This window comes from Polypterus senegalus, chromosome 4 (genome assembly GCF_016835505.1).
Source record: "Polypterus senegalus isolate Bchr_013 chromosome 4, ASM1683550v1, whole genome shotgun sequence".
Taxonomy (NCBI): domain Eukaryota; kingdom Metazoa; phylum Chordata; class Cladistia; order Polypteriformes; family Polypteridae; genus Polypterus; species Polypterus senegalus.
In genome coordinates this window covers 81,465,074-81,479,619 of record NC_053157.1, presented here as the reverse complement: position 1 = coordinate 81,479,619, position 14,546 = coordinate 81,465,074, and the positions used below count along the sequence as shown (strand labels likewise).

Here is a 14,546-nt window from a genome sequence, read left to right as displayed (position 1 = left end):
GCGAGCTACGATGTTTGAATGGTTCGATGTGGGACATACAGATGTATTTGTGATGCTTTTATATTCAAGCGTCGCATATTCCCGATTGTAATGACACGATACATTTTAAAAGTCTCACATGCCATCCTTTGTGCCATTTTTTTTTTCCTTCTTCTGGGCTTCCTCCTGATCTGACAGCAGCGGCAAACAGGAATAGATCACCACTCAGAACACATTAAATGTATAATATTCCAACCCTCTGCACATTTAGAATCCTTAGATTTATACTTGATAACACTTTTATGATGAAATGCAAGTATGTATGTTACATTTTACAGATAAATCGTTAATTTCGTTTAAATAATGAATACTGTTAATAATTACACACATGGGGGTGACACAGTGGCGGAGCGGTAGCACTGCTGTCTCACAGCGAGTCACATCGCTGGTATTCCCTGTCTGGAATTTACATGTTTTCCTGCTGGGTTTCGACAGTGTGCATTGGTTTCCTTCCAAAGATATGCAGATTTGGTGACACTAAAATTACGTTAGTGTATGTAAGTGCTTGTATCCTCCTTGCGATGAGCTGATACCCCGCCTAGAGATTGTTTCTGCCTCGTGCCCAATGCATGCTGGAATGGACATATCTCTGGATTGATGATTTAATCATTAAACATCCTTTTCAGATATGTTGCGGTAAGGTGTCATCAGAATTTAACGGATGTTCCAGGTAATTCACAACACAGCAAAGCCGAACCTGTTCTCACCGTGATAACATCTTGCACTGCCACCTGGTGGATTCTTCCAGATTTACATAAAGTATGCACGCAAGTATAAACACTACAACGCTTGCGTAGCAGGAGCTGTCCACTGGAACATGTGTCACGTCGTGTGAAGTATAAACCTGGCCTACAGGTGTGTCCCTTAAATACAAACTACAAGAAACATTCATACTAAAAAATTCAGAAAATACAGCATATATTTAAAATGATGTAATATTGTTGCATTTTTATTATTTATACAGAATGACAACCATGACCAATAGGAATACAAAAGCCAAACCAGCACAACCTCCTCATGCTTATGCATGTCAACTGCACAGGTGGTAGACAAGAAAACATTGACTCATTTGAAGGACAGTTGTGTGAAATGATTTATTGCTATCCACACCTTTACCAACATTAAAACACATAGTGATAGCCAGATATTCACAAATTCAGGGTGAGAAATCGCCCACACCCTGGGCAAAAGTGAATGTTTTTGTAAACAGAAATGATATGTAAAGGCAAAGAAAAAACTTTGAAGTGGGGAATTTGGGGGATTCTTCTACTACGCAGTGTCACACACTAAATGCTTTAACCATGAATACACCAGGGTGTGCATTCATTCCTCTGTGCTCAACCGCTACTGTAACTGCCTGTGCCAGAGTGTAAACAGACCTTTATATGCTGCAGTTATTCGTAACGGGGGTCCTGTTATGCTAATGCCTTTGCCTGTTTTCAGCTCACTCGCCCTTTGCGGCTTCATTCCCCAATGGGTTTACTCCTAGGTCCTGTGTTACAGGAACTTTTGATTATTCAAATTTTATTCCACTACTCAACATGCTTTAATTGTGTGAGTCTGTTAATTTCAGCTAGATAGATATAGTGCAAAGGGATTCTACATAAAGCATTTTGGATTGATGGCTTTCAACTGACAAATTTTAAAGTGAAACAAAGTGACAAATCCACAAGTAAAGCAAAAAATAAGCCAAAAGAAACGATCAAACAAAACTAAAAGGTAGAAGAATATACAGCAAAGAATATTTAGCTGGTTTTTGATTCACACCCTAGCAGCGACCCCAAGCCAAACCCAAGGAGTGTTGTTCAAAGTTGTTTTAGCAAACAAGGCAGTGGAGTCAACCAAATAACGCCATCACCTCAAAGCTAAACTTTCAGATTTTGTGACCAAATAACCTGAATTTTCTAAAGAAATGTATGCATCCTTTCTGGTAGAGAATAACATAACCAAGACTGGGAGCCCACATACTATAAGAGAACACTGGATTTTGTCTGCTGATAAGGAAATAGTGGATGTGATGCTGGGAGTAAAGACCTCCAAATGGGTGAAACTGAAATAATTGTCTAACAGTATAGTTAAATGGAGAATTGAGGACATTTTGAAAGGTGTGTCTGAGCAGCTGGTAAAGACACTTCAAAAGAGTTTTCTATATGCCCTGCAACTGGATATTGCCAAACTTGCAAATCGACTTGTCTCTGTGAAGGTTTGAATATAATTGAGATACACAGTGCCTTCCGTAATGTTTGGGACAAAGACATGTTTTTCCTTGCTTTACCCCTCAGCTTCACAGTTTGATTTATAATTTTAAACTCTTTCTCTAAAAGCAAAAATTGACAGTTCTTATTCAAAACAAACTTGAATTAATCATTAGGAAACTTGAATTGTGGTCTAGGCAAGCTGAAACTGTGATACTTCTGAAAATCTCTTCCTATTTTTTTTTAAAGAAAGGAAAAAAATGCAGCTTCTAATCACTATAGTTAGTGGTATAAGTCAGCTTCTTAAAAGTGTCAAAACCTTGTTGTGTGATTGAATACTTTCCCATCTTCAATGTGCAGCACAGCTGGATTGAAAACTTGTATGTCTTCCACAATGATAAACCATGACCAGACTAAATGCCAGAGAACAAGATGGCCTTGCTGATTTTTTTGCAACAGTGTTTTGAAACTTTTTTCTCACTGAAGCATCTTTATGATTTTTGGCAGGCTATCCTGCACTATCTGACAAAACAGTGAAGTTTTAATGCAAGAACGTAATTCTGCAAAGCTGGGTTCCCTGTATTAGTCGCACTGAAGACAAAATACAGACACCCGCTTAATACTGAGCCTGATCTTCGATTAAGGTTGTCCTCACTGCAACCAGACATTGAGTGTTTGATGCTAGACAGACAACACCAGCCTTCACATTAGGTTAGAGGCCATACTTATACATAAGGCCTACAGTTTTAGAAACTGTTTTATTGTGTAAAATGTACCCCTTGCAGTATTAGTTTACTTGAAACATTACATGTGCTTAAGTAAGAATTGCATTCCATTTTTGCTACATTAATGATATCAGAAAAGTCCAACTCATGACATTAAGTGTTCTTCATACATAGAGTTTTTCTGTTGTTATCGTGAGAGATTTTGAACTTTATTCTGCCTTCATTGAATCCTATATTGTCCTGCAGTTGCATACAGGAAGAATCATGTGCAAATCAACAGAAGACTTACCCATGCTTTGAATGGTAATTAACCCTGTTGAAATACAGTATGTGACCTTGCATATTTGGCCTCACCATTTGTAATTATGTAATAGCTGAAATCCTTTAGTATAATTGCTCATTCAGTCATGAAGCAAGAACCACACAACTTTATGAAGGAGTAATTGCAGATAAGGTGTATAAAAAGAATAAGCTGGTTCATACAGAATACTGTAGCATTTGGATGAAATTAAATTCAAATCTCTGCCACTATTGTGATGAGTATTTTTTTCATTGGCTGTGCCAGATTGTGGCTTCTGTGATTTATAGGAGTCATTAAATGAGATGCAAAAAAAAAAAAAACGTGATAGTATTAAGAAAACAAGGTGAAAAGACCAATAAAAAGATAAACAAAATATGTAGAGTCTAACACAATGGGAATAATAGAAAAGAAGGACCATATGTTTTTTTTTTCATCTTACTGGAAGTTTAAAACAGTTTATGCATTTCCATTAATTCCTTCTATAGCTGACAATTAAAGTGGAGAATACAAAAATGTTTTAAAGAATAGCGAAGGTACTCAACTGTCCAGATTGAAAGCAAAGCAGAAAACTTAGTTAATATAATATGTTTTTAAGATTTTCATTTGCAATGTCATATTATTTAACAAGTAGCAAAAAATTGAGATTTTTCTTTTTCCTCTGCTAGAATTGCACTGAAATCTGGATATGGCAAATATCTTGGGATAAATTCAGAAGGAGTTGTCATTGGGCGCTCAGATGCAATTGGTTCTAGAGAACAGTGGGAACCAGTGTTTCAAGATGTGAGTCTGTTTATGTGCTTCTATTTTCTTATCAGGATTCCTACAGTGATAAACTGTGAGTAGAAAGTTTACTTTTTCTCATCAACTAATTATTGTCCCAGGCCAGTAACTTCCTCGGCCTCGCTCTTTGATGACTGGGCTGGGCATCACTAACAGCTGCCTTCTGGCATCTTAGGGGTAGGATGGCATGCTTTCACCCAGACTACAATCCTTACTTTACTGTTGCCCATTATGTTGTTCTGTCGGGACTTCTGCCAGATTTATAAGACTGATACCTGTTTGCTGTTAACCTATACAGGCACTTAAAGATGCTCTCCTTTCACCAGTCTGGGTTCCCTTTCACCTGCTTGCCTGCCTTCATGCAGTAGTCTGTTTCTATTGAGCTTAACTTCATAAAATTTTGAAATAAAGTGTATTCTGCTAAAATGGTTCTATGGTAAATGGCACTCATTGAACTCTTACAATTTAATAAAATTTTTAAATGCTTATTTTGTAAATTACAGGGTAAATTGGCTTTATTGGCTGCAAATAGTTGCTTTGTCTCTTATAATGAAGATGGGGATGTAGTTGCTAAAAAAAAGACAGCTGGAGAAGAGGAAATGGTAAAGGTGAGCTTTTCAGCTTTGTTTCATGTCCTTGGTTTCTTGGCAAAACTCATATTTGGAATTAATGGTTTTATGATATTTTGCTTTTTTGTTTTCCTCCTTATCCTATCATTTCCTGTATGGAAAATTTGTAAAAATATTTCAGAGAAAAAGTAGGAGATTAATGGAAGCATTTTATGTAGTGTTAAATCAGTTTTCCTAGATTACATGTGGACCCTTCCCTTCTGTCTAATTGGCCCATTTATGGCCTGTATTTCTTTAGATATAAGAAATAATATTTATCAGTAGGGCTAGACAATATTAATATGTTTTTTAAAATAAAATATCTTAATTTTCTCCTTTCAATATCAAGGGATACCTTTTATTCTCCCATGTTTCCTTTCCCCACCGTTGAGCTTCAGGTATGGTTGTGGTTTTGTCCAGAAATATCATTAAAATACATGCGTACCTGCAAATATACATGTTGTACTCCAATCACGACTTATTCTTCTTTCACATCATAAATAACAATAAGCGCAAGTAATTTGAGCAACTATGTTTACATAATTAAAATCATTTGAAACTATTGTAGAAGTAAATCTTAAGTTTATAAGTGACATATTTGCTAAAAAAGATAGTAATATTGCATGCATTCTTTGGAATTATTTTTTAATGTAGGAATTCTGATATTCAGCAAAATACTATATTGATGTATAGTTGGTTGCCACAAAAGGTAGAAGCACCACAAGCATGTTTCTTTATCTTAGATAAAAATATTCAGGTCACAACAACTTTTATCATTTTAAACAGTAGTCCCTTTTACCAGTGAAAAGAAATTGATGGCAGTAATGCATTTATTTAATCCAAAATACCTTCAGTTTAGCAAACTATATTTTTCTCTTGCCTTTGACAAGCAAATCACTGAAACTCTACTCATGTCTCTCACTATACCAACAGCACCACTGATTTGGTGGAGTAGAATGGAAGATTGATAATTCAGCGTAACAATCCATTACATGGGTAATGAATGGAAATTGTAAAATATATGCCTTCTAACATCATATTGATCCAGTAACTGTACACATTAATTTTTGTGTCCTAAACGCTATACATTTGGCTTAGCAAATATGAGAGAATCTTGGCAAAAGAGTTGTTGGCCAGATATAACAGTGATTGAGTGACCATGAAGTAGAGGAGAATAGCCGCAATGCATACTCCGCATAGGAACAGTGGTTCACAGGAGTTTTGGGGAAATAGATGGAGCATCACAGTCTATTCCATTTAAAATGCTGCTTACCTGTCTAAAGTTCATTAGCTGAGACTGAAGTATGCTCTGAGCTTAAAAGCAAGTATAAAATGTATTGCTCTCAACTAGAAGTTTAGAGAATGATGTGAAAGCCATTTTTACTCCCAAAGGTTTTGTTTACTTACTGTTAGCTATCCATGTGGGATTTACTATAGGATGCGATAGAGTTTGTGTAGTCATTAAAAAAGAAAATTGAAAAATGTATTTAGTGTAAATTACCTATTTGTTATTAACAATATGTAAGCTTTTGCCCAGTTTGTCTGACTAGTGCTATACAAACATTATTGTGGATGACATGTTCTGTATGTTTTGTTTATAAATTGTTATATCTTCAGCTTTCAAATAAAATTTTATATTTTTATATCTAGAGACGCAGGAATACTACACATTTGCAAGTGTGTATGTGTAAATATATTTTGTAAGGGTATAATACCTGTTTTTATATTAATTGCCTATAATATATAATTTGTTTATTTTCTTACACCATCTTTAAAATATTTTGTTATGACAGACTCTTGTCTTAAAACTTGTCAAGAAGTTGTAGCCATTGGTAGGGTATTGTGTGCATGACTAATGTGTAGAGTGTAAGAGTACCCCAAAACTGTGTGATATTTTTTATTTTTATTTTTTTTGGAACTGGAGGGTCTCTTTTTATTTCCACATGCCCAATCTGTATTTTAATCTCAAATTGATAGTGGTTACTCTGTGATAACCAATATACTTGTTTGCTTATAATGTTTACTGGTGAAACGGCTATGTTGCTGAAAAACACAAAGCAGAAATGTGGGGAGTGTATTGGATAGGAATGTCACTGCAAATATAATAATTGTATGGACAAACTTGTGATTTTATAGCATAGTTTTATAATTATTATTTAGTAGTATTATACTAATAGATAAGAGAATTAAGTCCTGTTTTTTTTTTTTAATTAATGGAACTTTTTTCTGTGCGCTTCCTTCACCTACATGGTTTTCCCTAAACATATGGTTTGCATTGAAACAACTATCATGCGGAGTTCATATTAATGTTAAGTGCAGTACAAATACTTTCCATCTACAGAAGACAAGATATACATTCTTCTAAAGACATTTTCTTTGGCAGCAGGGAATAATTACAGACTTCATGCAGTGTAAGATTTACCTGCATATTTTAAATAGAAATTGAGACTGCAAAGTACATGTCCAGTTCTTATTCTAAAGCAACCATGCTATTGACGTCCTCAGGATACAATATACCATTAGCTATTTCTCAAAACAATGAACTTGCATATGTCTGTGTTCCCAATTAATTAGAAATACAGAGAACAAGTTAAACATTTCAAGGTATTTTTCATGTCAAAGTTATTTATTTACAATCAAGGCATATACAGGAATGTGCCACTTGACATCTAAGACAGGCATGTCAAACTCGCTACCATTGGTGGGCCGCTTCGACTGCCATACGTGCGTCAACGGGCCACACTGTAACAAATACTATTATACTATTATACAAAGTTACTGTAGCTTTCTTTCCAATACTGAAAACTTGAAAAAATGTAACACTTTAAAGTTTAAAGAAAAGCAATTTATTTCCATACAATCTCCGTACAACAGCATACAATTAGAGTCTTAGCCTCTTAGCTAAGTCCTTATATTATTATATTATATTCATTATATTATTTTCATTGCTTATGTAGGAGTCTTACAGTGTGAGATTTATTTCTTTTGTTCTGACACTTGGCATCTCTTGTTAGTAACCAGTTTGTCAATATCAGGCTTGAAATCTTGTGCAGCTGCAACTTTTATGAGGGATAAAAGGTGCTCGACAGTAAGTCTTGAGCGATGTGGAGTTTTGGTAGCTTTCATTAGCGAAAACAATTTCTCACAAAGGTAAATGCTTCCAAACATAGACAGTACTCTCAATGCCAACTTACGGATCTGCACATAAGAGGGTGGCAGGTAAGTATACAAGCCTGGCACACCAACTTCGTTGTATTTTGCCATCAGAGTAGAATCTGACTGCAGTTCAATCAATTCCATTTGGATATTCTCAGGCACATTCTTAACGTTGTAAGAGTATGGTGACGTAAACATCACAAAGTCCTGTTCGTATGAACTGAAGTCACGAAAATGCTAACTGAATTCATTGCTCAGTAATACAAGTTGGAAAACAAATCCTCCAAAAATCTAATTTTACTTTGCTAAGTTTACTTCAAAGTTTATATTGTAAAATAAGCCGATATGCAAAAAGCCCCCTGAACTACACTAAATATACAAACTCAAAATCACAAAAATGTATTAATAAACAAACTCACCAACTTCTTGCATCCACTTCAGATCTTCAGCTGTTGTCTGCACTAACTGTTCTTTGCAATACTAGCACAAAATTACATAAAACTAGAGCAAAAAAAACGTGAAAATATGCATGCTATTACTACTCGTGATGGTCAGTTCTGCCCAGTGGCCAGTCTCAGCCGCCCAGCCAGTAGTGTAGCCCAGTGGTATGCAACCTTTTTGACACTAAGTAACGCTTTACTAGAAGCAAATTTTTCCAGGGACCGGTGGGTTTTTAGAGGTTGGAGTTTGTGGGGTGATTATGGGTGGGTTCGTAGGGCAGTTTTATACACAATTTACATTTCTATTATTATTAAGTTATGATTTAGTAATAGAAATTTATACAGCTTACCATAATGCAGAATCAGTAAAAGCCCTGAGCTTGTTTTCCTGCAACCAGGCGATCTCATCTGGGGACAGTGGAAGACAGTGACACACAAAGTGTGTTGCTTATGTTCAGTCTACTCCTTAATCTCGTTTTGGTTGCTGTCACTGCAGAAAACGTGCATCACAAAGATAGGATGTTGGAAATGGAAGCAGCTTCAATAGCTTCTTTCACGTTATTTTAATCTTCTCCTGTCTACAAGTTATGCTGACGAGAATTTTTCTCAGCATTTCCTTGCGATAATATACTTTCAGGGTGTGAATGATGCTCAAATCCAATGGCTGAAGCACTGCCGTGCAATTGGGTGGGAGGAATTCAATGCGAACATTATCTAAATGCGGAAGCATGTTGTGGGCAGCACAGTTATCAATCAGAAGCCAAATCATCCTTTTCTTCTTCTTCATATTATGAGGTTTCTGAACTCTTTCGGGATCTGGGACCCCTCAACCCAACAGGAATGAAGTGATATGAAGTGCGTCCCGAAGCGCTATTGCCACGTCTGTGTGAGATTGTTTGTCCGGGTCCCAAGAGCGTTTAAAAACCTCATATTTTCTTGAATGAGTGCTGCGTTAATAGAAATGTTTCTTGAACAAGCATCACTGAACCACATAAAAATTGGCGTCTTCAAATGCAGCAGTTCGCATACGTTTGCAACCCGAGATTTTTCTTCTTTTTTGCATATAACAAAGACATATGCATTGCATTTGTCATTCCAATAGATTGCACATCACAAACATTAACACTGTTATCGTTTTTTCGTGTCTGCCGTTTCTGTAGAAGGGTGACAATGAGTTAAATTCCGATGGATGTTTTTCAAATGTTGATGAGCAATAAGGAAAAGGTATCACTTATAACCACACAAAACAAAAAAAGCAAAAAACAGTACGAGGAAAGTTCGAAGAAAGAACGTTTTTTACAGTGTTTCTGTTTGGGGGTGGTTGTGTAAGTGTACACAACTGAGCTGCGACCACAGAATGAACTTACTGCTCTGTGGATGATTCATTTAAGCATTTCAAGGTCACTTCGTTGTAATGAAAGTATCTGCTGCTGAATGTACTTCGTAGTAACGAGATTTCTGTGGACTCGTGTCATATGGGGAAACTGTGAGAAACATAAAAATACTTCATTGTAATACTCTCTCACCGCGGTCTCTCTCCTGTCTCTGCGCAACTGCAAAGCCCCGCCCGCCTAGCGTTCTGAAAAGTGTCCTCAGTGAAGGGGGCAGCCTTTTTGCTGTAGTCCTTTACTGAGTGAGTTGCGGACTGCAGCCTACCACTTCAGTTGCGACGTCGCGGCTGCAACTATACTAGCAGATAACGTTTCCGGTACCGTAATGCCATAGGAAAATGTGCTTTTGTCAGAAGGCAGAAGTAAAAAAAGTAAATAAGTAGCGACGAAGATGCAGAATGATTCAATCACAAACGATAGTAATCATTTTGTACAAGTTTAGTGCTAACTAGGATCTGTCTTGCGGGCCGCACAGATTTCTGTTGCGAGCCGCATGCGGCTTGGGGGCCGCATGTTTGACATGCCTGATCTAAGAGATGTTCTGTGAAATAGGACATAAAGTGATTTGGACATTGTGCAAACAACATTATATGCAGTACTTAGCAAAGCTATATGGGATAATGAAATGTACCTCTTTTGACTAAATACAGAGGGATAATGCTGCAACGCTGTTGACGCGCTGCATGTAAGAATGGGGAACTACTACCCACAAGTCAAAGCATACGTTGTTACATGGTAAACGTTTTACTTTTAAGTAGGGAAAGTTTACATTAAAATAACAATAGAAAGTACAGAACAGTAATGGCAGAGCAATCACTTTGTATACAAGGGACCTGAGGTAGATGTGTTGCATTCAGAAAGGTCTTACATTCACTGCATTCAGTTATGTCTGCTGTGTTTTGTTCTCTGATCAGGATTTCTGAACTCTTATTGTAAACTTATGGAAAATCGGATGAATATACAGTTGGTCATTGCTGAACAGACATTATGTGGCGCATAGCTGTATTAGTGTCCTTCATGAAATTGCATCCTAAAGTGAAGCATATTTTATAAACTTAAAAAAGAGCTAGCTTGCTCTTGCATTTCAAAATAAAGGTGAGGGCTACCGGAGTCCCATTATAAAGAAAATTTTCAAAACTTTGTAGTAGCAAAGGTTTCAATTTAAGAAAACATGCCTTTTGAGTTAATGAGACAAGCCTATGACAAAAAAGTAAACTGTAAATAATACATTTTAATGGAGATTCTTGGTTCTATTTTTTGAGGTAAGGATATATTTCTTGCTTGTTTGTCAGCTTGCAATAGCCATTGCAGGTAGATTATGACAACACAACAGTGAAACGTCCCAAGCCTTTTGTATTCGGTGTTGCTGTTTTATATAGCCAGCAGAGCAAGATTCACGTCGAGTGGAGGCGTAGTTAAAAGAGCACTATAAGTTTCATTTAATGTTGTAATCATAACAGTAAATCTGAACTGAACTGATGACACTATGTTGTATTTTTAATAAAAGCCTTAGATTTTTGAAAGACCCAAGTCAATTTTTTAAATTAAACTGGTAGTTTGTGCAGATTGAAGCCCCACTAATTTATTTTTTCCCTCCTTCCACAAACCTGCCCTCTTTTTAAAAAAAAAAAAAAAAATCATGATGAATTGCTCTTGCTGAGGATATGGTGATAAAAACTCAACACAATGTATTTGAATCTCTGACATTCACTGATACCAGTCAATTTGTAAATACATGAGAAAAACATGCAAACTCCATGTGGAACCTGCCGCTCTGGTGCAGGAATAAATCTCTACATTATCACTTTGCCTGTGCTAAACTTACTAAATTTCAACCTGATTAAACTTAGGTGAATTGGCGCTGCAAACGTGGTGGAGTGGGAGTGTGTGAGAGATTGTCTGCTCTGTGATGGACTGCTGCTTTGTTCATGTGTTTTTGCTGCCCCACAATTGTTCCCTGGGTAAGCGAGTTAGGAAAATGGATGAATGAACAAATTAATTATTATTGTTATATTATAGTATCTTTGACAGAAAAAAAAAATATGAATAAATTATTCTTATTTTTAGCTTATTTGTCCAATGTTGATGCGTAGGGTCTGCTTTTTGGCACAACACTTTCCACTTGCAAGTCCAGGGCATCTTCAGATGTGGGGTTAAACACGGGGCTGTCTTTACCATGGACTAGTCATCATGTGGCCATACCATCAAAGACACACAAGTTCATATGAATAAATGTAAAATATTGATGACAAAAATAAAATTATTGGACGGCAAGATGCCACAATAGTAGTGCTGCAGTCTGGGGTTTGGAATTTGTATGTTCTCTCCAGGTGCACCAGTTTCCTCCCACAGTCCAAACACATGCAGGTTAGGTGGTTTAGCATTGCGAAAATGACCCGTTTGTGTGTTCGCCATGCTATGGACTGATGGCCCATGCAGGGATTGTTTCTGTCTTGCATCCAAGCTACTCATACTTCAGCTGCCCCATGACCCTGTACTTGATAAGTGGCTTAGGATGATGGATGGATGCCAATAACCTCTGTTCAGTTTGTCACTTGATTTACATACTGCACGTGAAATCAGTATTTTGTCCCTGAAACACATGTGTAGTATAAATCTATTGGCAGTGACTTTTTTAGTGATTATTCTCTAGTTGTCACAGAACAGAGACATCGATTCACATCTGGTGGTGACTTTCCAAGGTAAATTACCCTGAGGCAAAGTATATCCTCCCCATTCCAGTCTCCTTGAGAGTGAAATGGTACCGCAGAGGCAGACAAACGGATAGTTGGTAAAGTGACGCATATAGTCAGTCCACTTTTGAATTGGCTGAATTAAGGCTAAGGCTTTTCTTTATAATGGGAATCTGGTACCCTTCACCTTCATTATAAAGTGCAAGAGCATGCTAGTTATTTTCTAAAATTTGTAAAATGCTTCACGTTAAAATGCAATTTTATTTGGCAAAGTAATATATATCATGATTGTGAAGAAAAAACTTTTACTTGAAAAATACCAAACTTATCCATTCAGCATTTGAATACAGGATTAGGTTTGCAAAAGTCTTGTATTTGTATAATGATTTTAGAGTGCACCTCATAGAGTGAATGAAAATTAACTTTAGTTGCTTTTGCTAAAGAAATCTTAATGAAAAATAAATATTTACCCTGTACAGTCTAAGCATCTTTCACATGTAAAATCAGAGAAATTTAAACATCTGCACTATTTCTTTTTTTTTTTTTTGTTAAATATTCTTGTTATCTAAGTAAAATTTCATCCATTCGTAGACCCAATTTTCAAGTTTGCCTGAAAGTTTTCACATTTAACTGTCTGTGAATATTCACCAACCCTATTTGTTGTACTACTTTGTTTGTTTTAAAAAAAAAAAAGAAGAAAGAAATTATATTATGATTATTTGTTACCAGAAAATATTTCAGCATTTAATGTTTCTGTCTTTAGATTCGTTCTTGTGCTGAAAGAGAAACTAAAAGAAAAGATGATATTCCGGATGAAGACAAAGGAAATGTGAAGCAGTGTGAAATCAATTACGTGTATGCATTTTTAATATTCAAATAATATCTGTCTTGCAAGTCTTTGCTTTGATTTTCTTTGGTTGAATCCTGTGGACTTTTTTCTCAGTTTGAATTACAACATTTTAATTTTGTATAAAACTTTGTTAATTGCTTCTATAGCCAGATCTAAAATTGAGTGATGAATGAAATATACATTGTGAAAAGTAAAAAAAAAAAAAAAATCTGGGGTGGTATAGGTCTGGATTGAAAAATGAGAAACCCTGAAAACACAGATAAAATGTGAACTACATACACTGCATAGCTCCAAGTGCATGCTGATTAACATGAGGACAAAAACAATATACAAATTATTTCCTACATACATACCCATTCTTCCCACACTAGGAATCCCCACACCTTTTCAACAGAAGCATCATGCTGGTGACTACAGTACCTTTCCCCAAAAAGTGAAATGAGCACACATAGGCTTTTTTGGTGGCTTTTTCAACTTTAGGTATGTCCTCCTCAGTAGTGGATGAAAAATCAAGATGCAGTGTAATTTTCTTTTCAAATTATTGTTTCTATCTTTAAGGAACGTAATGTGCTTCATAGCCTTAACTGTGAAAAGCTTAGTTTGGAATTTCAAACCTTTGATTTACAAAAACAAATACACATTCCTGAGCAATAATTATCAGGCCCCATTACTAGATTAGAGAGTTCCAGTTGCACATGTGCATACACTCACGCACAAGCAAAGTGCTGAGCAATGAAGGGCCAATTGGTCTAGCCCCAGCAGCTGGAGACAGGCTTGCAGAACCCAGAATAAGTACAATTTTACATACTATTAAAAGCAATATTTCTCTAGATAGGTAAATACATTTAAGTATATGATATAGAGAAGAAAAAGTTGATGCATATTGCAAACATCTAACAATAAGTTGAATTACTCAGGGAAACTTATTATTTTGCACAACATCTGGTGTGGATGTGCTCCACTGGCTCTTAATACATAAATGCTACTGGTTCTAGATACTAAAAAGTATGTCAAAAATTAACAAAACAGAAGTAAGTTCAATTAGCAATAGTATTAATTATTATTTCAATGAATGTTTTAAAAAGATATTTGACATTTTAGAAAATGCAATTATCATAGATTAATATCCATTTAAATGAAGTTTTTACTTAAATTACAGAAAGAAATTTCAGAGTTTTCAAGATCATAAACTTCAAGTTACTAAAGAAGACAGTAAAATCCTTAAGAAAGCAAGGAAAGATGGGAGCTTTCATGAAGCTTTACTGGACAGGTATGTGTTTTTAAAATGCATGTTATCTGAATAATAGTATTAAAAAGAAGGTCTGCTTCAAACAATGTTGGTTACAGTATTTTAATATGCTGGGCATA

General features: G+C 35.9%; 1 protein-coding gene across 1 annotated transcript in view; it reads left to right on the top strand.

The window, feature by feature from the left end:
* The window catches only part of frg1 (FSHD region gene 1), a 38,863-nt gene that overhangs the window by 20,611 nt on the left and 3,706 nt on the right, over positions 1-14,546 (top strand). Inside the window, exons 5-8 of the mRNA XM_039750955.1 lie at positions 3,926-4,040; positions 4,544-4,648; positions 13,092-13,183; positions 14,338-14,448. Coding sequence (XP_039606889.1) covers positions 3,926-4,040; positions 4,544-4,648; positions 13,092-13,183; positions 14,338-14,448 — 423 coding nt within the window. The remainder of the gene's footprint in view (positions 1-3,925; positions 4,041-4,543; positions 4,649-13,091; positions 13,184-14,337; positions 14,449-14,546) is intronic.